Below are 25,034 nucleotides of genomic sequence, written 5' to 3'. Positions count from 1 at the left end.
GCATTTGTTTCAGCAGACAATGGACATAAATACATCCATATCTACACAGTTTGTAAGGTGAAAAACTAAAATTGTGTCTTTTTCTCCATGAACGTTGGACCCCTTCTCTGCTGTTCAGTCACACCGGATAAAACCAAAGTCCAGATTACAATATGACAGGACGGATTAAGATATGGTTGAATCAATGAATATTAATATGTTACGTTATTAGTGTGTAGTGGTGCCACGGGGCCTCTGTGGATCAGGTGTTCACAGTGTTGGCAGCAGTGAGGAGTGAGGAGAACAGAGAGTCTGGTCTTTGCTTCAGCACATCTGGGTCGTCAAACTCTGCCACCTGTCGAACAAATCACTTCCTGTTAGTCAAGGTTTGGAAGCACACAAACTTTCTGTTTGTGTATTCATCTGTTACCTCGCCATTGTCCATGACCAGAATACGATCTGCGTGGAGCACAGTGTTGATACGATGGGCGATAGTGAGCATGGTGCAGTCCTTGAAGGCTTCTTGGATGGTGTTCTGGATCAAGGCGTCTGTCTCTGCATCGATGGAAGCTGTAGCCTCATCCAAGAGAATGATCTGTTGGACAACAGAAGGGACAGAAGGGACAGTTAGTCCAGACGAAGAAAGACAAGCCGTTTATTTTTTTTACAACACATTGGGTCAAGTTTGCACAGTTTGTCACAGATGAGGAGGTAGCAGGAACAATTGAATGATTAATGAAATGGCTTTCAGAGTCCAAATAAAGCAGGTCGTTTGGCAGGCCGGTACACAAACAAAACTCCATGCAACAAGGAATGAATGAAGGACTAAACGACAACCAACAGTGAGAAGGCAGGAGTATTGGTACATCTTAAGTGTCTTATTTGTAATTTTCCTTGCTTCAACCGGAGGTAGTTCTGCTCCACCATCTTGACAGCCGTCCTAAAGCTCTCATTTCTGCTATGAGGAGCGAGGAGGGATCTCTATGGACCCTTGAGCAAGGATACAAGAGAGCATCCTTCACGGAAGAGTTTTAAAGACCGACACACACACATTGTTGTTTTGATTAATTAATTTGATCGGACGTTGCAGCCGATCGTACGGATCCGATAATTCTCCACATCACTGACGTTTCATACCAGTGTAGAAAGATCACAGATTAAAATCAAATTTTATTTGGTTCCTTATTTTACCCTCTGGTTAAATATATGTTCATTGTCAGACCAAACAATAAACGCAGCACAAACAACTTTCTTAATTCTTTTGAAAGATTTGTCTTTTTATGATCCTTTACCCCAATTGACTTACGATGGATACAATTTAAGTCAGAGAGAGCAGGAAAGACTGTCTCTGTCAGCAAGAAGCGTTCTTTTACATATTTTTTTGCCATTTCATTCAGTCATGTGAGGTTGATAAATGAGCGTCAGGTTCCATAAATTACATTTTTAATTTGACCAGAAACATTTAGACCAACATTTTTTTTCCAGTGTTCAAGAGACAAGACGCAAATAAAGAATAATATATATATAAACACATTCTTCCCTGTCACAATCGATCCTGCACCGATCGATGCAGGAATCAAGACAGTAAAAAGTTTGTTAAACAGGTTACAGAAAGGAAACACTGCTGCTCTGGCAATGATAACTGTGTCTTAGCTAGTATTGGTGCACAGACTGAAGATTCTACAGCTTTTGAAGCCCAGCTGTGATCAGCTGATCAGGACGTGTAAACGTAAGTCCTGAGAATCCATGATGGATAGACACCTGGGAGAAGTAATCCAGTGGCTGTTTAGCGGCAGTAACATTGGGAAGTGTGGAAAATTGCAAGGTATCAGAAGAAACAGATGCATGAACAAACCTTGGAGTTACGTAGTAGTGCTCTAGCCATACACATGAGTTGTCTCTCTCCTATAGAGAAGTTTTCTCCATTCTCCAACACTGTTGCCTCTAGTTTCCCCTCCAGTCTGGAGATCTGAGGAAACCAAACAATACTCAAAGAAACAGTTTTACTTCTGCTACCTCCACCTATGAGAGTCACCTAGACTGACAAACAATGATATAACAAGCTATATACCAATTCAAACATAAAAATGCTACTTGTAAATTTGTGCATTGGTAATAATATCATCGCATAACACTCTGGTCAGGGTGCATTTTTCTGCTCTGTGTACGGGGGTCGAACCGGCTACCATGTGGTTGCAGGACGACCACTCTCCCCATGAGCTACAGTTGCCCCTAAATTCATATAGTACTTCTGTACTTTTTACATACAGTGACTTTACCTGTGATGACGTATTATTACACTATGGTATTGTTATTAATACTTCGTCCACCAATGCTACAGTTCATAAAATATTTGAAAATAAGGGTTCAATAATACCAATATACCACTGAGAAGCAACTATCTGGTCAGATAACATTGTAATTCAAGATGTACGAAAAAAATGCTTCACACTGGCAAAAAACTAAAAATTCTGGATAACTGACCACACGCTATAATGAAACTGTTGATATACTGTGCTTCATATTGTCTCTGGAACATACCGAGTCCTTCATGTAGGTCTTCGCCAGCGCCGCCCAGATCTCCTCATCATTGAAGTTATTGAAGGGGTCTAAGTTGTACCTGGAGGAGAGGACATGCAGCATCACAGTTGGCCGGTCAGTAACCTCAGTAAGAAAATGTTGTACCGGCGTGTAAACATTAACCTCTATGGAGTTAGGGGTTGGCTTAGGTTACCTGACTGTACCACTGAATAGCACCGGATCCTGGGGGATGATGGACAATTTGCTGCGCAGATCCTGCAGTCCAATGGCCGTGATGTCCACGCCATCTATCAGGATGGTTCCTGCTGCTGGCTCCACCAGCCTGAACAGAGCCACGCCAAGAGAGGACTTTCCTATAGAGACAAAGCACAACAGTAACCCTCACGGTTTACAAAAGCAGGGTTTCCCCCAGCACCCTTCAGGCATGTCTTTAGAATTTAACACTCTAATTATTAATACAAGGAAGATCTTTCATTTACTCATTTAAATCCAAAGACGCTGTTGTAACAACAGGGCTATCAACATTTACATATTTGAAGATACATTATGATCAATATACTATAGTTTTTGTGATTTATTGTAATGCATATACGTTGTTTGATATATGAAATGACGTATTGAAATATTTAAAATTGGGTGTGTATTCAGGCCTGTTCAAAATTCAACTCTGATAATTTCCCTCAATCAATAAATAATGAATATGTCTGAGTCATCTTGACATTTTCTGACTTTCCCATTTACAGTATAAAACTGCTGGAGTCAGGGTCTTACCAGAGCCTGTCCTTCCCACAATGCCCAGCTTCTCTCCAGCTCGAATGGAGAAATTGAGTCCGTTCAGGACAATGGGGGTATTCTCCCTGTACCTCATCGTATAGTCCTGGAAGGTGATGGTTCCACTCTTCGGCCAGTCCTTTGGGACTTGGGCTTCCTTTATTTGCCTGGGGGCCTCAGACTTACAACCCTGTACACAATTAAAAATAATAATTTGAAGGAGGTGAAAGGAGGTGTGTCAGAGGATAATTAACATCATAGAAGAGAAACTAATAGCTTCAGAAAGTGTTCTTCTTGTGAGGTTTAACGGAGAGTTTTAAGAAGACCAGGAAAGATGGATGGATAGTTTATAGTTATCAGGCAACCTGTGTATAAACAGTCATTATTTGTATGAGGCAGAGAAGTTTAGGTTCTGACCGTGATGTATTCCTGCAGCCGCTCCACCGAGCTGAATCTAGCCTCCACTTCTGTTGCCTGCCTCACTGTATACTGAAGCATGCCTGTCAGCTGGAAAACACAACATCTTTAAACACACACATTGCAGTTGCTTTCAATATATCTCTACAAAAATACACCAAAGGATCATTAATTTTCTGTTCCAAAGGTACCTGTATGGTGTAGGACAAGGCCAAGCCTTTCAAAGACGGACTGATGAAGTCATTACTGAGCACTATGAAGAGAGACACCAACAAGGTCATGGTGGAAGCCATGGAGTCCAGGCAGAAAGAGAGCCAGCGTGTTCCAGAATGAAACAATAAATAGTGGTGGGAGTTGATGTCAATCAGAGTCTTGAACCTATAAAGTGATAAAGGACATGTCAGTGTTTGTGAACATATACTGTACCGCCTCACACCAATGATCAGTAACTCAGCTTTTACGATGCAGACCAGGATCAGAGACACTGACTGAAACATCACTTGCTGCTTTTTCACTGCATCTAACTATAAAGCAACAGTTCATCAGGGCCCTATTTCTCATACGGGGTTCAACTCCGTTATCAGTTATCAAGCTCCTCTTTTATGGAACCAGCTCTCTACCTCCTTCTGTTTCATGGATTGGAGGTCCATTCATACATTGTCATATTCATTGAATGTGTTTACGTAACTCTGTAATACTGTTCATTCTGTACACATGACATCTATTGCATCTGTCCATCCGGGGAGAGGGATCCTCCTCTGTTGCTCTCCTGAAGGTTTCTTCCTTTTTTACCCTGTGAAAGTTTTTTTTAGATTTCTTGGGAGTTTTTCCTGATCCGATGTGAGGTCCTGGGACAGGGATGTCATATGTGTACAGATTGTAAAGCCCTCTGAGGCAAATTCATAATTTGTGATATTGGGCTATATAAAATAAACTGAATTGAACTAAGTCGCTCAAATGTCCTATTATCCATCTTAAATTAACCCGATAATTGAAATTAGGTTCAAAAGGGGGAAGCGTCGATCAAAGAAATCATTATTTTCTAACAGCACAAAGGCAAATAAACTCAAAGGAAGAGCCTCTTTTCTTCTCCACTGACGAGCAGGAGATGATCATGAACGTATATGAGGAATTCCAGACCATAATCATGGAACATCTAACACTGCCACAAGGGCTAGACAAGAAGCATGGCAACATATCAGACAAGTTAAATGTGTAATGCTGCGTTCACATGAATATTCGCAACGTTTTACTCGCGTGAGTTTACTCGCCCGACTATTTGTGGTTTATTCATGTGCTTCATTCACTTCACTCGCGCTGGAGAGGGGGTGTGGCTTATCTCTGTGGAAACAGTTAGAATGTTTGCCGTCCACCATGGAAGAAATAAACAATAATTCTGCTTTATATTTGTTGTGGAAATATAGATAATATATATGTGTATAAACATGTATGTGGAGTTTCTTAAGCGCTAAATAAACTTTACAAACAACACGGAATACAGCGGCTTTCCCGATGTTCTCCGCATCGCCGACACTGTACAAAAATGTACCACTCGCAAAAAAGCGGCGTGTGTAGTTCAATGTATGGCTCGAGAAGGTCTGTAAATAAATGATTCCTTGTGTGCAGAATCGATAGCGCTTGTATAGGAAGTCATCATCATGTGATAACGGATCTTGACGATCTTGAAGAACTCTCTCCCTATAAAACGTTAATCTAACTAATATCGCTCCTTCATAAATGTGATCTCTAAGGAAGGGAGATGCCATTTTCTTCCGGGGGAGTGGCCAGTTTATCCAGCTTAATTGAATTAGCCTGCGCTTTGATGTGATGCTATGGTGATTTTGCCAAACTTGCTTCGTGGAACCGAAAAGCCTGATTTATCTTATCCTGAAAATTATCCAGCTAACTACGTTAGCCAGGTACGAGGAATAGGGCCCTGGTCTACTTCACACTTGGCGGGTGTATTGCTGGGGAAGCAAGGGAATGCAGTGTCAACTGTGGTGCGATTTAGTCAGATCGTGGCACTAGAACAACACACTTTACGTTTTGGCCTGAAACCTTGGAAACGTTTTGTTTGTTGTTCTTTCATAGAATTAATTATATTTTTACTGAAAGCAAACGATGTGCGACTGTGGGTCAGTGGTTAGCAGGTCCGTCTTTCAATGAGGGGATTGGTGGTTCGATCCCCGCCCTAGTCAATGTGTCCTTGAGCAAGACACTTAACCCTGAGTTGTTCCCTGTAGCTGTGTCTACAGTGTATGAATGTAACATGATTGTAAGTCGCTTTGGATAAAAGCGTCAGCTAAATTACATGTAATGTAATGTCCTCTTAGAGCAACTCATAATCAGGTTACAATGTGCTATTATTATAATGCATTTAAAAAAGATTCTAATGTATTACAACTATGGGAATTACGCAGTTGAGTGGCAGTTAAAGGTCACGTTGAGGAACTCTTACAGTTGTATGTGTCTGTCTCTTATGTTGTAGGCGTGGATGGTGCTGAGGCCCTGCAGGGTCGAGGTGGTGAGAGAGATGCAGGGAGAACGACTGATGTTCTCCATCCTCTTCATATGACGGATACTCCTCTGGAAGATACTGCAGATAAATCACAACTGATATATTTAGTATACCTTCAAAAAACTCTTGTACTGCGCTTGCTTTTAAGACGTGCAACAATTTAAATGAAGATCGGAATCTACATCAGCGTCACATAATTCACTAAATGTGTAATCATCAGGTACCAGATCGTGAATTGCTACAATCTTATTTTCCAAAAGTACCAATAGAAATCAAATTCATCATTTTTAAACTAGTATCAACTCACAAGAGAATGAGAGCGAACAAAGCTCCCATTAAAACCACAGCTGCCAGCATCAGGGGGAAGACTGCAGAGATGGTGATAATGGTGAAGAGAACAATCAGAGCAAACTGCAAGAAGGGGTCCATGTTGAGGGGAAGGACCGAGTCCACCTCCTCTTGATCTTTGGAGAAGCGGTTGAGAATGCGGCCTGTTGGCGTCGTGTCAAAGAAACTCATGGGACTGGAGAAAATCTGAGAAAGGAAAACAAACAAACAACTTCATCATAACTACTTAATGATAGGGAGTAGGTCATCTGAAGGGGATGAGTGGGGATGGCATTGCCCTTGTTCATAAAATGACCAACGATACCATTTATTTAACTAAGTGAACATGGATATGTTTGATATTATATAGATGGCTGGGGTCAGCCATTCAACAGTACCTTCTTGAACATGGTGTTGTGAAGTTTGGTGGATGCATTCAAGGTGACCCAAGTGTAGGAGAAGCATTTGATGACGGCGAATATCAACATGACGACCACCGTCATGCTATAAACCATTTGGTAGAAGTTGAGGTTTGGGTTTTGTGAGATGTTGCTTTGGTCTGAAGTTGTCTCATTGAATGACTTGGGGAAACAAAAAACATATGATGTTCGTGGAGACCATCTCCAGAGGGATAATTGATCAACATATTTTTAGGGATATTTTTCATACTATTTCGAATATCGTCAACAATTAGTGCAGTTATGTGAAAATAACACATATATCACATAGTACAGGTACGTTTTATCTGTTTTCTAATCTCCATCGCTGCCCAAAAACTTATTTAATTCCCAATCCTCAGATCTTACATAAAACATGCTGATTGGAGGATGAATCTTTGAAATGTCACATACATAACCAGGCCTGTGGCTGTGTGTGAGTGAGATATATATATATAGAGAGAGAGAGAGAGAGGGAGGGAGAGAGAGATTTGGTTCTCACCCCGTCACCCTGCCCCAGCCAGAAGCTGAGCCACCAGTTGCTGAAGGCTGTGGATCCAATCATCAGGACGATGTTCAGGACGGTGAGGAAGCTTACTATGTAGCCTGCAGCAGCAAAGTCACAGCAAACATCATCAACCAGGTTGTCCATGTGTAAATTGTGTATTATTGCATGCAATCATGCCAATGTGTGTGTGTGTGTGTGAGTGCTGTCGGCAATCAAACCTCCAGCTGCCTTGATATATTGATGGTAGACTCTCCAGGAGATGGCACCTTCTGTGCTGGACTCCTGACTGACCAGCTGATCCCCGAGAGAAGCTGAAGGGGAAGAAAAGTGACAACCGTTGTAGAAAGGGGAGAGATTCTTGTTGAAATACGGGAATAACAGTGCACATATTCTCTCCTCGAAGGCATTCATAATGTTGCGCTCATTTGTTGTAAACACAAAAAGTGAGAGGAAAATGTAAAAAACAGAAGAAAGAGATCTTAAAAGAGAAGCTGTTCAACCATCCAGTCAGCCCTTCTGTCCACTTAACGTCCGCAACCTTTGTCTTTAACGTTCCAACATTAAAATGGAACCAAATGAGTCTGACATCCTTGCAGAGACTGGCTAGATCAGATCTGAATTCATCGACATCAGAGACTCACATCTTTGGTCAGCTGTCATTCCATCATCCTTTTCATCCGACATGTCAAATGCTGAAAGGAAGCACAGATGTGGAAGGGAGATATCAATAAAAAGAGAGAAGAAATTCCTGTGCTGTAGACTAAATTGGAGACACACAGACATGCCCAAATATTACAATAACAACAGTATATTGGCTGTCAGGATTGTAGATGTGTTGCCCTGTCTTCTATTGTTTTACAAAGCTTTTAAAAAGCTGCTTGCCTTTTCTTTTGTCCGACACAGCCCCTTTGTTACCTCGATGGACAGCTCGTGCTACCTTTTACCTTCTCCTGGTTATATATTGACACAATGGCACTTTGGTTCACAGATAATTGGGATAATAGAACATCCCCCTGAGTGGTTCTGCTCTCTGAATTGCTTCCAGGGATCAATGTCTTCAAGTTATTAAATAATGTCCTATAGTTCCAGTGTATCTTTGTACTAAACTCTATAATAATCTCCAGCCTAGTTTTTGTTAATATAAATTAATAAGTGGTGAATTGAGGCATACAAATGATCCCACACAATCTATTTTAGATCATTACATGTTTTCCTGGTTTACCTGGGTTCACTAACCCCCTGTCGGGGCTTTCTCTTGGCTCAATGTCCTTTGGCTGGGCAGTGTCTTGGGGAGATACCTCCTCCTCCTCCTCCTCAGTCTGAATGAAAAAGCAAAAACGCAGTGATACTGCAACGCTGGACAATTCACTTTCACACAAAAGTAAAGGTTGAATCGTTAACCTGTGGCCTAGTTCCTGCCACCTATAAACCTCTGACACATTTGGTTTATGGTTCACGTGTATCAGTTTATTGTCTCTGCTAAAAAACAATTAAAAAAAACGGTGAAAGGTTTCACAACGAGTAAAAGGAAGAAAAAGAAGATGACACATAAGAAAAGCTACAGTTTTTTTGGAGTTTTTTGCGTTTTTTTAACCTCGGACTGTTCCATCTGGTAGTTGCTAATGAGCTTAGCGTAGCGGCCATTGGCTTTCATCAGGGCCTGGTGGTTTCCAGCCTCCTGCACCTCGCCATCATCCAAAAGCATAACGTCATCACAGAACTCCAGATACTGACAGACACAAGTGAGGACAACCATGTCAACAAACCATCTCAGCACTGTGGCCAGAGTTCAACCTAACGCAGTCTAAACAGCACGTGTTTACTTCTATGACATTTGGCAGACAATTTTATCTTGTGGTTTACAATGCTGCTCACAATTCATGAGAAATAAAATACTAATGGCAGCAATCAGGCACCACTTACTGTTGTTTGATTTACTGTTACATTGAGATTTTACTACAGTAGGGTTGGCCTTCGAATCCTTTTTTTGGTTGTTTCACTCAAAAAGTATGGCAATTCGATTGAGAAATGTAACATTAATAATAAGCTACTTGGGATTCACTATCTGCTAAAGAAACAAACTGTGTCTACCTGGAGCTGGTGTGTAATCAGTATGACGGATTTCCCTTGGAGCTTCTTCTTAATGCATTCCTCAAAGATGTGTTTCCCCACATGGGCATCGACAGCAGATAACGGATCGTCAAGGAGGAAGATGTCTCTATTGGAGTAGACAGCTCTGGCCAGGCTGATTCTTTGCTTCTGCCCCCCTGACAGATTCAGCCCTCGCTCTCCAATCTGCCAACAAACAGCAGAAAGCTACTGAGAAAACTGACAACGTGAAATGGTACGTCACAAAACTGCTTTTCCCTTTAATGACTTTACATCAATATAGAACAAATACAACTATTTGCAGCTTCAACTCAGTCAGACTAAATAGTTGTAGGCTTTAAAACAGTTCAAAGAAAGAAAAGCAAAGTGAATTAAAGCTGCGAGCAGCAATGAACGGGTCCTCGCTCACCCGCGCCGTTCGGGGTTGCCGGCGGGATGCCGACCCGCTCGGCCAAGAACGCGGGGCCGCCGGTCGTACGTTTTACCGTTTGTCGCGTAACCCCGATATTCTTTCGCCAGTAGGTGGCGCGTCGACTGCGAGTGTAAATAAGCTTGTCGATATCCTCCTCAGACTGCGACTTGTAACAAGCACGACGAGTTTGGGGCAGATTAGAGCAAGTCCAGTTGAGCCAGCTGGTGGTGCTTTGAGAATGTGAACAAATACATGCATCATGTGTCTCTACGTGAAGTGTAGACCACGTTGTGTAAATTACATGTGAATCTGATGCATTTTTAGGCTTATTTGTTTTGGCCAGTAGGGTTGCTTTGAGAATGTGAACAGATACATGCATCATGTGTCTCTACGTGAAGTCTTGACCCCGTCATGTAAATTAAAGGTAAAAAGAAAAAGTGATCACACAACTGGATTTGAACACACAACTCCCACACTAGAGACAGGTGTTTATCCCACTGTGTTCAGGGCTTGACTGGAATCATGCATGATTATTTTTGGAAAGATTGGTTTAGTTAAAGCAATCACTTTTTTAGTTAAAGCAATTCACTCCCCTTATCAGAAATTGTTCAAAAGCAAAAAAACATTTAGTTCTGGGAGTTGAGAGTACAGCAGAATGCTCCTACCTCAGTTTGATCACCGTATGGGAGAATATCCAGGTCAGCTCTGAGGCTGCAGACATCCACAACTTTGTTGTATCTGTGGAGGAAGACAATGAGCTACTGACTGGAAGGTCAAGGGACAGTCACGTATAGTGTATTCAACCGAGATATTTTTGAGATATGATTTAAACATATTGAATTCAGTTAACTTCTAGACCTTTTGGCGGAATTTGACACAGTGAACCACCAGATCCTTATTTCCTCCCTCCAGGACCTGGGTATCTCAGGCACTGCGCTCTCCCTTTTGTCATCCTACCTCAACGACCGTACTTACCGGGTAACTTCGAGAGGATCTGTGTCTGAACCTTGCCCTCTCACTACAGGGGTCCCTTAAGGCTCCATCCTGGGTCCCCTCCTCTTCTCTCTGTACACCAATTAGCTTGGCTCTGTCATTCGCTAGCATGGCTTTTCCTACCATAGCTATGCTGATGACACCCAACTGATACTCTCGTTTCCCCAATCTGAAACACACGTAGCAGCATGAATCTCTGCCTGTCTGACATTTCTCAGTGGATGTCTGCACACCACCTGAAAATCAACCCAGACAAAACTGAACTACTTTTACTTCCAAGGAAAGGCTACAGACTACTGTAACCTCCTCCTGGCAAGTCTACCTGCTAAGGCCATCCAACCTCTGCAGCTCATCCAGAATGCAGCAGCTTGACTGGTCTTCAACCTGCCTAAATTCACCCACACTACTCTGCTCCTCCGTTCCTTTCATTGGTTACCAGTGGCCGCCCGCATCCGCTTCAAAGCATTGGTGCTTGCGTACCGTGATGAGAACGGATCGGGTCCCGTCTCCATCCAGGACATGGTAAAACCGTACACCCCAGCACGTTCACTCTGATCGGCATCTACCAATCGGCTTGTAGCTCCGTCACTACGAGCTAAACACTCAACAAAGTCACGACTGTGCCTCAAAGTTAATTATTGATTTACTTCTCATAATGTATGCTCCATCTGTATCGGGGGAACCAAGGTTTCAAAATAGTCTCACGCGGTGATGATAAGTCCGTCTTAACAGATAAGCAGTGCTGAAACAGATTCACAAACTTCATTCAGGAATTCTATTTAGTATCGTCGGTGTGTCCTTGAGCAAGACACATAACCCTGAGTTGTTCCCTGTAGCAGTGTTTACAGTGTATGAATATAACATGATTGTAAGTCGCTTTGGATAAAAGTCAGTCAGGTCTGGAGCATGTTGACCGCAGTATCAAGAAAATGATTACATCACAGCAATGGGCCTCACCACGGTCATAAACACCGGCTGAATTACGTGACATGTTCTTGGCACATGTCAAGCAGTCTCCCTTCTTGCCATCTTGCTTGGAGTGGTTTCCTAATCATAAACCCGTCAGATAACAGAAATGACCTCTTGTTTGACTTCCTTGCCAAACGATAAGAAAGACTTTCTCCATGTATTACGTTTGTCACAGGAGATAACCTCAAAAGCAAAGACCTATTCATGCCTTCTTGTAATGGTCCATGGAACTGCAATGACGAGGAACAGTGGTAAAATATAAACATCACAAATGGTAAACCTCCTTTTGTTTACATATTCAAAGTCTGTGGTTATTTATAATGTATTTGAGTTAAGTGATCATATACTTGGACTGATCGAAAGGTTCCCCCATCAAGATGTTTTCTTGAACAGTCCCATGAAATATCCAGGCCTGCTGGGAAACGTAGGCAAATGTCCCATCAGCTGTGACGGAGCCCTGCAGAAGGTGCATCTAAAATATAAAAATGAGCAGACAACCAGAAGAAAAGCTGTATGTTACATGGCATCAGTTAGATGTTACTAAATGTAAATAAGGAGCATCATTTTTACATAACTGTGTAACAGAGTGGTGGACATTAAAACAGTGAGAATCAACAGCGGATACAAATGTCAAACATTATGTTATAAACTTGATTGTAAAGAGACTAAAGAACAAAAAAGACAAAAGGAGGAGCCAACCTGTTCCAAAATGCTGGAAATCAGTGATGTCTTTCCGCTCCCCACATTCCCACAGATGCCAAGCAGGTTTCCCTTTAGGAGATAACACGGAGAGTGGAGGTTAATCTTTAACCCCATCTAGAACACCTCATTTATTCTCACCGGTGGAAGAACACACCTTGGGCAGTGTGAAGCAGATGTTTCTCAGGGTTGGTAAGGTTTCAGTCCTCCCATTCTGGCACATCTCCTCCACTTTGTGTCCCTCCTCCCCATTGGCTGAGATTAGAGGGGAGTCTGGCTGCATGGTTGATTTGGTCCAAGAAAGTGTAGCATTTTTCATCACAATGGCTGAGTCCCTGTCCTTTCTCTGGATCAGGTAGGGCTCTGGATTCTGGATCAGCAATATTTTCTGAAATAACCAAACATTGCATTTATAAACTTATTTTTATGTTCATAACAAACACAATGAAAAGTTGCAATGATGTCATGAAGAAAACAGATCCAATAACAAAAGAAAATGAAGAAACAATGACGTAACCATTTTTTTTCACGTTTTAGAGTTTTATATTATATTATATTAGTCTCTCTTGAAGGCAAATGGGAAACTAAGAGCACTGCAGGTTGGCGTACATGGTAAAACTCTATCCAAGCTGTTAATTATGTTTGAAATGAATAAAGATAAACAATTTAAACTATATCATGTTACTCTGCAGATTATGAGCTTTGGTGGGTGAGGCCATATTTACAGATCATTATCTATCATCACTAGAAGGCACAACCTCATAGTTGGTGTGGCTGGATGACATCACAGCAAGTTGACATTATGCAAGATTAGAGTAATAATGAATATTGTTGGCAGGACACAAAGAGAGGAGTTTACCCTGAGTCGTTTTAGTGAAACAGCAGCCTCAGCCAGGACCTTCGCACACAGGGGCATAAGAGCCAAGCAGAACCTCAAGGAGTTGAAGATGGCGATGGTGGTGAAGGCCTGTTAATAACAAAGAATGACGCTCACGCTACACAACGCTGACATTTTTCAGTCCACCTCAATCAACCACGTAAATCACACAGTTGGCACGATGGTAAAGGTTGTTGTACTGTATGTGCTGCTCTGCTACAGTACTCACATCCGATGTGTTGAGCTTCAAGCTCAACGAAGTGTGTACAATGAAGGTGAGAACAGTGGCAATGGTGGGGATGATGCTGGTGATGCTGGAATTGGCGTTCTGGACACAACTGACCTTCTGCAGTTCTTTCTTCTCATTTTTCCGGAAGTCTATAAGAGAGACAGCATCACATGTTGGGGGAACAGTTTAAGTTTTGTTTAACTTTACTTCTACCGATGAATTAGCTAACACCAAGAGAGTGGACTGGTGGAGGCATGGGCACGCGGGAGCTCAACCTATAGGTTCTGTTTTGCATCTATAGGCAGCTTGTTCTATATGGGTGGAAGGTGGAGAGTATGTGGCAGCCTCATCTTCAGCGTCTGGTGCCTCTGGCAGCGTGGCTCTGGGATTTTTATTAAAAATGAATAACAAAAACAAGTTCCAGATTGCTGTAAGAGGTGCACACATTTTTCCTTGAATGTTGCTGTTTTGCTACATGGAAAGTAACACACGTGACTTTTAAGATTGTGTTGGTGTTTGAACAAAGGGAATGTATAAATGATGAGTATAATATTTGATATTCAAGAAAGATTAAAAAATGTTTAACAAAGTCTGCCTAACTTCATACCTGCGATCTTCTTTTCAAAAGAATCTTCCCAGGCGTACATCTTGATAAGCTTGACACTGTTGAGAATCTCATTCATTGTGCGAACACGGCTGTCTGTTATCAATATGGTTTTCCCTCTGTATGTGTTAATAAGCTTGGCCAAGCCTAACTGAAAGCACAAAACATGTGTCGATTAAAAACAAGCCACAAAAGAGGAAATACAAAGATATTAGTGTTGATGGCTGAATTAGTTAGAATGAATTAGTTAGAAGGCTACTAGATAATTAAAAGATTATTGCTTTTGAGCTCTGATTGTGATGTGGCTTGAGTAAATCTGAATCCATTAATTTTACATTGCTCATGAAAGATGACCGATTAATAACTGTTTCTGTGATTTCTAACATACAGACCTGTACTGGGATGAAAATGAGGTAGATGCTGACTCCAGTCAGTGCAGTGTAGCCCAGAATGTAGCAGGAATAGACAATACACACAATAAAGAGTACTGGGCAGGACACCACGAAGCTCCCAAACAATACTGCATCAAATAATTTCTGGCCATCGTTGGTCAAAACACCAATCATCTGGACGAAGAGAAGGAGAGAAAGACTGTTATCTACATTTGCCAAGAATGCTTTGCCAAGGCAAGTTGCTTCAACTAATGGTGAGAGCAAGTGAATTCCACAGGATATTTATGACAAAGAAGTTGGGCCTTGTAAAACATCTAAAACAAGGTTATGCAGAAAACAAGAACACATATACCCACAAGGTGCCATTACAGGGTCCAGGGAACTGGGTGTGTGGCTTCACAAAGTTGAGCAAAGTCAATTCAGCTGGTTTAACCTTGTTTAAAGACACATCCTGTCCATGTATGAGCCTTTCAGAATGTCACAGTCGAATTTGGTGATGTTTGGACAAACTGTCCTTGATTTACGGCCAAATTTGCCCGATGCACATGTTAAGAACTAGTCCCACCCCCTATAGAAAGATTTCAAAATAGTTTCACACACAGGGTTTACCATTGTCATGAAACGTATCCTGCGAGTTCTGTACTGATTTATAGTCTGATTTGGGTTGTGCCACGCTCATCTTTTGCATTTGAAGCGCCACCTACAGTTTCAGGGTATGTTTCAGGTACTCCTGTAGACATACCCTGCTAGTTACGAGATGATTGGCCAAACATTTGCTGAGTTGTTGTCTTTTGAGTCAACAAGGTTTTGATCACTTTGTTTGGCTTGGTCAAATAATTATCCAGAGAAACTTTGGTCGCAATCAGATACATTTAAGGAGGAGATGACAAACATGGGTTAAAGAAATTACAGATGGAGAAAAATGTTGTGGGCAAAATTTGACACACTTAATGGACACTATTTTCCATTAAGTGTGTCAAATTTATATTAAGTCCGACTTGGTGGCAAAAGGAAGTGGCCTTCCCAAAATTGTTTTATTGTTAGTTTTTTGCAAAACTAACATTTCCTTTCTCAAATCACTGACACTCATACTATCACTACCGTGTGCTTCGCACACTAAGAATATTGTGTACAACCTCAGATACTTTAACTTGAACTGGCGCACCTCCACTATGAATTTCAATCATCAAGAATTGTTAATTAAAACAGTTTGGGCTGATGATAATTCATCAGTAAGTGTTGCTAAGTAACTGGTGAGCCATAGCTGGCTGATTTTATGCATATTTTTGCCTCGATCAGTTACTTGTTCACTCTGGCAGATCAATGGCAGACACACAGAGGATAACTGGCCTCAGTTCAGAAACAATCCAGTCACTTCCAATAGTTCCCTTTGAGACAACTAATGATATGCACCAGGAGACTTGATGGGCTGTCTCTGTTCAAATATATCTGCAGATTAATCGCTCAAGGTGAAATGTTAATAACGACAAATTGCAATTTGGGTAATCTTTTCCTCCTAATCTAATATTTGCCTTTTCTACCAAACAAAGCTTTAACCTGTCTAGACACCTGCAAGTCAGTTAGTGTTTACTGAGAGACGTCTGAAACAAGTTGCACTCTTCAACCTTTTTCAGTCGGGTGTTAACCTTTCATGTTAGAACAGTCACGCTCACTGTGTTGAGCTGTTTGGGGAGTGACTTGCGATGTACTGCATTCTGGGACGACATCAGAGGTCACCCAGGTTAGTAGCCCTGGCTTCTCAGAACCGAGCTGACTGAGTAGGTTTGGTCTGTTGAGAAGACGCAGTCCCGCTCTTAAGCCCCGCAATGTAACTGGTGTCGCTATGCGGCGGCAAGCCCACGCGTCCCAGAGGACTCGTTCCTCTGGAGCTTGAGTCGCTGACGGCAGCGAAGTTGATGATGGAAAGCCAGTCTTCAATGCTTAAACCAGGGGACAGGAAGTCTGTCTGTCTCTCTGCCTCAAAGATCACTTCAGGCTTCCGGTGTGTCCGATGTGGGTGCTGTGGTAAGATACTCACACCAAACTCCTGTTGTGTAAACCAGCAGCATATCCGATTAACTAAATGTGGTGGAGGGGTGCTATATTCCCACATATGATTGGTGTCCATATTGCACAATGACCACACTACATCTCCGTGAATGCCTCATCACTCACCCAGGTGTAGGTACTTAAGCCACCTAATTGAGGCCGGACTTAAGAGCTTCACGAAGAGGGGGAGAGCACACGGCTGGAAGGAGCTGGGAAAACAGACTGGGAACGGACACCTATGTACTGGAAAGTACAACAGTGGCTAAGAACTGTTAAGACGAGGAAGACCTTGTAACCACGGGGAACCGGTCAAGCCATGTTGAGTTTTAGTTAGAATTCTTAAGGAACCAATTTCTCCTCTGGGACACTTTACATTTGTTGGTGGATTTTGAGCTAGTTTGAAGGAATTACTATTGATATTATTATATATTACTTATTGAGTGGCCTGTTTTACGAAAGGATACATTTTCACCTTCTTTTGAACCATTGATTTTTGCATGTTTGGTCAGTCATATTGAACTGCCCCACCCGAGCCTGCCCTAGGGGCCTTTTGTGACAGTACAATACACAGAGGCACTTGCACACACATGAAGGTGTTATGCTATGCAGTTTTTCAAGTACAGCATAGAGACACAGGATATGCATTTTCTCCGTCAAGAGGGAAAGACTTAAAACAGTAACGGGGATGCACCCTGAACTTTCCTTTTAAAGGATTTAATAAATTTAGAATGAGCTTTGAGTTTAAACCTTCAGCAGAGCTGTGCTAATCTTTCTCTGATTCAAACCCATGGCTACGGATTACAGAAATTATTCACATTAGAAGGAAGTTAACAACATAATAGTTTGACATGGGAGTAGAGCAGTAGATCGTGGCAGCTATGTTTTGTTGAAGCGGTTTCAATTAGTACTTTTGCAATTCATAACGACAATGCATCACACTTATATGTGAAAGTGGTCGCTGAGAGCAACCAACTCATCATCCAACTCTGCATTTCCTCTCGGTTGCATTTTAGCATCTTTCAGCTCATTGTTTCGGTTTCCCCGACACACACTCTGTAGCTTCCCATGTACAGCACAGACATGAGAGTGGTATTGAGCTTCTCAAAAGGCGTGAAGAATATTTGTAATATATATTTTTTTTCTTTTCTTTTGACAGTTCACCAAGAGTAAGAGGACCTCTCAAATGAGGGGCCAAGTGATTCTGGCATATGAGATCGCTTTCCTAGAGAAATGCAGGCACCCTGAATTAAATAAGCATTATATGTATTTAACTCAGTCTTTACCTCTCCCATTGAAATGCCGGTGTGCAGCCGCAGAGAGATGACTTTCTGAAAAGCTACTGAAGAGTAGGCTCCCTTCAGCCTGGCTGCAGTGCGCAGGTTCAATGCCCACAACAAGGAAATCATGAAGGCTTTGGAGAACTCTGAGGCGAACAAAGCAATGGACAGACCAACACCGTAGGCAACAGTGGACTTCTCTGGCTCCTCAGCGTAGTTCAGGATCTCATAGACCAGAACAGCCTGAGAGGACAGACACGTTTGTAACACACAAAACAGGATTAAATACTAAACAACCTATCATTTTATTAACAAAACCTTTGGGATGTCACCCATAAAAGCCTTACATTGCATTTCTTGTCCATTTTTATATATAATAAGAACTTTTACTCTTCATACTTTAAGTGCATTTAGCAGATTATACCTGCGTATTTTAACTAAATAAAGTTTTGAATGCAGTCCTTTTAATTGGAGTATATTTTAGTGTTATATTTAGAAAATAATCTGAATACTTCTTCCACTATATTTACACTGAATGTGATATTAGGACACACTTTAGAAAAGGCTCCTGGATCAGGAATGAAATAGAGGAAGCACTGGTTCTGGTACTGATATTCAGCTTCAAATGTAATTACCGGGCCCAAAAACGCTGCCACCATTGCAAGGACACCAGCAATGACGGACAGAATCAGCCTGGTTCTCTGAAAGCGAAGGAATACTCGAACCACAGAGGCCTTCTCCAGGCCCACCTTTGCCACCTCCTCCTCCCAGAGTCTTTGTAGCCTGTGCACAACGCACAAAATCAGCCATATTCATGCATTACTCAGTTAAAACATTAACACACACGTTACCTCCTATTCAGTCCTTTTACCAGATAAACATTACAGCAGGTGGGCTTGTCATGTGTCATATCTATAAATATCTGTAAATCTATAAATATACTGTGCTGTATTTAATTGCGTCAAATGACGGTAGAGAAATGCATGTGTCAGCAAGAGTGTCAGACCTTTCTCCGCTGGTGTCGGATACATCCAAAGGTGATATGTTGAGAGAGCTCAGGTCCAACTTATTTCTGAACAAGGCCCACATCATGGGGGTCATCCAGGCAAAGGTTGCAAAGGAAAGGAAACCTGCATTGTCCAGAGGGTGGGACCTAAACGTGGAAACAAAATGCAATGGTACAGTATCTGTCTGTTAACATGTCACCTTACATTTATTGATCAAATAAAATATAAGAGCATCAAAACATGACAAATGATGTAATTGATGACACTGACTGAGATGAGGACCAGCGGAAGGGTTTGAGGGTTTGAAGGTTCTGGCTGTATTTTCCAAAAAGGGTCGGGTAGGATTTTTTTCTGTCGTTCAAATCAATATGATCTGGACTGGATGCCACAGAACCAGTTCTCTGTTGGAAAACATTTTCCTGCTGAAGAGTCGTAAACACAAAGAGACAGAGTGAAAGTTTCAGACAAAGAATGAAGGTTAGGGGGAGAGAGAGACAGAGACGGTGAGGAGAGAGAGACAGACACAGAGCGAGAGTTTGTCAATATTCCAGCTAAAGAGTCTCAAAAAGTGGATCAAACAAATGTACATCAAAAACTCCGGATGCAGGAGAAACAATGGGAGAGGAAAAGTTCTCAGGCAGTGAAAGCCACATGCGAAGAGGCCGGGACTCTACTGCTGTTTGTTTTAAACTTACGAAAGAGGCTCCTTGACTGTTTTTCCACTTCAGAGAATAGTCTCTCTTCATTTTGTCCTGTAGGGAAACAAAACATGCAGCGTTACTATTTTAGTTTTTAAGTATAAATATATATCCTATGTGGCTCTCACCACACTGTGTCAAAGTTCCAACAGCCAAATTAAATGAGGGTGTACCAAATGAGTGAATGAGTCCATGTGACCCTTGTTACCGCAGTTAAGAACACAATCACACACCTATGAAGTACTTCTGATGAGGTGTAACATCAGTGTGTGTACTGATTTATTATAAGGTTGGTAGACCTAATCCGACCAACTGCAAAACCAACACAAAACCACTGACAATCAAACCAACAGGAAACTGCCAGTTGACTCAGCATTGTGCCCAATTTTTTCTCCCAACTATAAAACAAACCCTTGATACAAACTCGTATCTATTTGTAAAAATGACTTTTTACAACCTCAAGCATGAAAGACCCTTCAAACATATCGAGTAGTCCTCTCAGACATCTGACTGGACACACTCAAGCTTTTGTGGCAGGCGATTTCAAAACTTTAGTACATGTAAATAAAGAAACTGATTTAAATGAGCTGAACTTGAATTAAACTCAAAAACATCCGGCGCCATCTTATATAAAGTGACACGGCAAAAAAATCTAAATGAACATACTTATACTAAAATGCAAAGACTACAACAAACTAAACAACCCAAACAGATCAAAACTAATTTAAACTCAGTGTAACTATAAAGTAACAAAATGAAACAATACCTCTGTCTGGAGGACAAGGATGACTCGCTGCAGCTGGTTGATACTGACTCTGAAGCTCACACGGGAGCAACATTTTACTCTGCATTGCATAAGTCACGTTTACAGAGATCAAAGGTTGGCGTGTTCAGAGGTAAACCCTCCTCACACGACGGGGAGGGAGGGAAGGGGGGGGGCGGGGGCGTGTTATTGCAATTTTACACATCTTGTTGAATTTTACATCCTTATCTAAGTGAACTGGTTTACAATCTGTTATTGTGTAAATTATCAAAGCCTGCAGGATTTCATGAGAGATTGTCAGGAGCTAACAGTGGGTGGTGACTTGATAGACCAGGAGAAAAATGCCTCCTGCTCTTCTACCTCCAAAAAAAGATATTGAGAGATGAGAGGAGCAGTCCTGGGTGGCTCCTGATCGTCTCCACTGGAATCCTGACGGACCTTGTTTGGGCCCAATATCGAAAAAACATTTAATTTCGGTAAGACTCTGACATTTTGAAAATCGATCCAGAACAACTGTATTGAATTCGTAATATTGTCCACACTGTTATTTTCATTGTGTTTTGTGGATGTTGGCTGATTTTAAAAATATTTTTTGTTTCATAGAAGGTCACAAAAGCAGAATTTAGGAAAAGAAAGGAAATGTGTAAAATCATTCCTAAGTGGCTGCAAACTAAATAGGAACAGACAAAGCTTCTCAGAAATCCTCTTCTCTCCATCCATCGCTGTACAGGAGGGATTCCTCAAGTACAACATCTAGATGCACCTCCACCTGGGCCCTATTTCTTGTACGTGGCTCAACTAAGTCGATCAAATGTCCTATTAGCCAGCTAAAATTAACAAGATGATTGACATCAGGCCATCCCGATTTCTCAAAGGCTGACCGGCGCTCAAACCATTTCGTTAATTCGAGCCAGACGTCAGTTCACAGGATAGTTGCGCGTGCCCGTCCGACTTCAAAAGGTTGAAGCGTCGATCACAGAAACCATGATTTACTAACAGCACAAAGGCAAATAAACTCAAAGGAAGAGACTCTTTTTTCTCCGCTGAGGAGCAGGAGATGATCATGAACGTATATGAGGAACTCCAGACCATAATCATGGCAAAATCTAATCAATTCATTCACTTCACTCGCGCTGGAGGGGGCATGGCTTATCTCCATTGGAAACATTTAATACTTCCGCCATCCACAATGGAAGAAATAACCACTATTTCTGCTTTATACTTGTTGTGGAAACATCGTAAACATCAAACGCCCTCGTGTTTGGGTTTATAACATTAATATCATATATATATATATATATATATATTTATACATAACATCAGCCGTAGGCTCACACAGTTCGGTGACTTTCACCGACTACTTCTAAGTTAGATAAGTGGATGAAAATGTGCTTTATTCGCATCCATTCGTCTGTGCATTGACTTTTTTATGGAATCTACTCGCAACGCAGCATCAGTGTTGGGAAAATGTATCGGGTAATTTTAAGTGCCTCTTCTTTAAATGTGCCTGCTGACAGTCGGCGTAATGGCATGCATCATCCAATGATATCTAAAATAACTATCTCAACTCTTTCAGAACAAGTAGCTAATATATAAGTGTATATTCATGTATGTGGAGATGACCATATATAACTTTTATTGCATTTACACGGACATGGCCAGCGAACGTAATGAACACATCCATGAGTTCCACCAAAACCACGGCATACAGCGGCTTTCCCGATGTTCTGTCAGGCACGGGAAGCCGTTCACAGATGGAGAATATATAAAAGAATCTTTCATTAAGATTTCAGAACATCTATTCACAGACTTTAAAAACAAGAGTGAAATTGTGCAGAAAATCAAGGATATGCCCCTCTCTGCAAAGAGTTGACAGCTGACTACACGCACCAGTAAAAGGATGACGGCACACAGAGAGAGGACGGCATTTTTGGTTTGCTGACGGTGGATAATTTAAGTTCAGCGTTTTTTTTTCATAAATACAAGAAGGACTCAAATAGACATTGAGTATTTTACTTGAAAGTAACCTTCAACCCAACGTCAACGTCTTTTTTTCGGAGCTCAAAATGTTTTGTTGCATGCAGAAATGTAATTTTGTTTTCTCTGCAGTCGTTCATTGATTTCATAAATGCAACACATTATAGTTTGTTTATACATAGCATAACTGCAAAAAAAACGTTATATGCAGTGTTATTTCATTTTAAATGTCAAACGGGTTTTGTGGCTCCCAGTGTTTTCTTTACTGTGGGAAACGGATCCAAATGGCTCTTTGAGTGGTAAAGGTTGCCGACCCCTGGTCTAGATCATTGAAGATCATGTGTGTGAGCCTGTTTTGTTTGTTTTTGAATCCTGTTAAATCCTGTTGAGCAATAAAGTTGCCTTTTCGAGTGTTGACGGCGTTTGGGTCCAGTTACCTGCAGCTGCGCACATAACAGAACGAACCGACCAAGGATGGACCCAGCCTACAAACCCTTCGAAGGGACCCGCTTGGCCTATGGGGGCCCTCGTAGCCTCCAGAAGGGGAACTACAACCTCCATAGGGTCTCGGCACCAAACCCCTTCGAAGGGACCCGCTTGGCCTATGGGGGCCCTCGTAGCCTCCAGAAGGGGAACTACAACACCCATAGGGTCTCGGCACCAGACCCCTTCAACGGGACCCGTTGGTCTTATGGGGGGTCTCGTAGCCCCAGGGGCAGAGGTCACGCAGGCCCAGCCCCGGAGTGGGGGGCGCAAACCTCCGGACCGCGTCGGTGGAGGGTTTCGGCCGCAGTCTACGCCGGTTCCTGCTGACGCTGCTTCGCAGTCAACGCCGGTTCCTGCCGACGCTGCGCCACAGTCAACGCCGGTTCCTGCCGACGCTGCGCCGCTGTCAACGCCGGTTCCTGCCGACGCTGTGCCGCAGTCCACGCCTGTTCCTGCCGACGCTGCGCCGCAGTCCACGCCGGTTCCTGCCGATGCTGCGCCACAGTCCACGCCGCAGTTTCGTGTCCTGTCAGCGCCCCGGCCGACCCCAGCTCCTCGTGTCCCGTCGGCGCCCCGGCCGACCCCAGCCCCTCGTGTCCCGTCGGCAACCCGGCCGACCCCAGCTCCTCGTGTCCCGTCGGCGCCCCGTCCGACCCCAGCTCCTCGTGTTCCGTCGGCGCCCCGGCCGACCCCAGCTCCCCGTGTCCCGTCGGCGCCCCGGCCGACCCCAGCTCCCCGTGTCCCGTCGGCGCCCCGGCCGACCCCGGCTCCCCGAGTCCCGTCGGCGCCCCGGCCGATCCCGGATCCCCGTGTCCCGTCGGCATCCCGGTCGATCTCGGCTCCCCGTATCCCGTCGGCGTCCCGGCCGATCCCGGCTCCCTGTGTCCCGGCCGATCCCGGCTACCCGGGTCCCGTCGCCGCCCCGGCCGACTCCGTCGCCGCCCCGGCCAATCCCGGATCCCCGTGTCCCGTCGGCATCCCGGTCGATCCCGGCTCCCCGTGTCCTGTCGGCGTCCCGGCCGATCCCGGCTCCCCGTGTCCCGGCCGATCCCGGCTACCCGGGTCCCGTCGCCGCCCCGGCCGACTCCGGTTCCCCGGGTCACGTCGCCGAACCGGCAGACCCCGGTTCCTCGGGTCACGTCGCCGACCCGGCAGACCCCGGGTCACGTCGCCGCCCCGGCAGACTCCAGTTCCCCGGGTCACGTCGGCGCCCCGGCAGACTCCGGTTCCCCGTGTCCCGTCGGCATCCCGGCCGATCCCGGCTCCCCGTGTCCCGGCCGATCCCGGCTACCCGGGTCCCGTCGCCGCCCCGGCCGACTCCGTCGCCGCCCCGGCCAATCCCGGATCCCCGTGTCCCGTCGGCGTCCCGGCCGATCCCGGCTCCCCGTGTCCCGGCCGATCCCGGCTACCCGGGTCCCGTCGCCGCCCCGGCCGACTCCGGTTCCCCGGGTCACGTCGCCGAACCGGCAGACCCCGGTTCCTCGGGTCACGTCGCCGACCCGGCAGACCCCGGGTCACGTCGCCGCCCCGGCAGACTCCAGTTCCCCGGGTCACGTCGCCGCCCCGGCAGACTCCGGTTCCCCGTGTCCCGTCAGCGCCCCGGCCGATCCCGGCTCCCCTTGTCTCGTCGCCGCCCCGGCCAATCCCGGATCCCCGTGTCCCGTCGCCGCCCCGGCCAATCCCGGATCCCTGTGTCCCGTCGGCATCCCGGTCGATCCCGGCTCCCCGTGTCCTGTCGGCGTCCCGGCCGATCCCGGCTCCCCGTGTCCCGGCCGATCCCGGCTACCCGGGTCCCGTCGCCGCCCCGGCCGACTCCGGTTCCCCGGGTCACGTCGCCGCCCCGGCAGACTCCGGTTCCCCGTGTCCCGTCAGCGCCCCGGCCGATCCCGGCTCCCCTTGTCTCGTCGCCGCCCCGGCCAATCCCGGATCCCCGTGTCCCGTCGGCATCCCGGCCGATCCCGGCTCCCCGTGTCCCGTCGGCGTCCCGGCCGATCC

At 44.2% G+C, this 25,034-nt stretch overlaps 1 protein-coding gene across 1 annotated transcript; it reads right to left on the bottom strand.

Moving 5' to 3' along the window:
* Positions 1 to 241: 241 nt before the first annotated feature.
* Positions 242 to 19,861, bottom strand: LOC117751039 (multidrug resistance-associated protein 9-like). Its single transcript, XM_034562551.1, has 30 exons — positions 19,811 to 19,861; positions 19,386 to 19,534; positions 19,115 to 19,261; positions 18,744 to 18,891; positions 18,115 to 18,351; positions 14,783 to 14,956; positions 14,394 to 14,541; positions 13,787 to 13,935; positions 13,540 to 13,647; positions 12,838 to 13,068; positions 12,681 to 12,752; positions 12,329 to 12,453; positions 10,685 to 10,757; positions 9,590 to 9,793; positions 9,093 to 9,227; positions 8,721 to 8,817; positions 8,140 to 8,190; positions 7,717 to 7,809; positions 7,467 to 7,596; positions 6,952 to 7,171; positions 6,534 to 6,760; positions 6,167 to 6,304; positions 3,900 to 4,086; positions 3,709 to 3,798; positions 3,292 to 3,481; positions 2,714 to 2,873; positions 2,521 to 2,599; positions 1,835 to 1,948; positions 410 to 574; positions 242 to 334 (listed from the first exon to the last, which is right to left on the bottom strand). Exons 1-30 carry the CDS (start codon positions 19,859 to 19,861, stop codon positions 242 to 244), a joined length of 4,185 nt encoding a protein of 1,394 aa, XP_034418442.1.
* Positions 19,862 to 25,034: the final 5,173 nt, after the last annotated feature.

Source organism: Cyclopterus lumpus, chromosome 3 (genome assembly GCF_009769545.1).
Source record: "Cyclopterus lumpus isolate fCycLum1 chromosome 3, fCycLum1.pri, whole genome shotgun sequence".
NCBI lineage: Eukaryota > Metazoa > Chordata > Actinopteri > Perciformes > Cyclopteridae > Cyclopterus > Cyclopterus lumpus.
The sequence above is the reverse complement of the archived record's forward strand: the minus strand, read 5'-3'. Positions and strand labels throughout refer to the sequence as shown.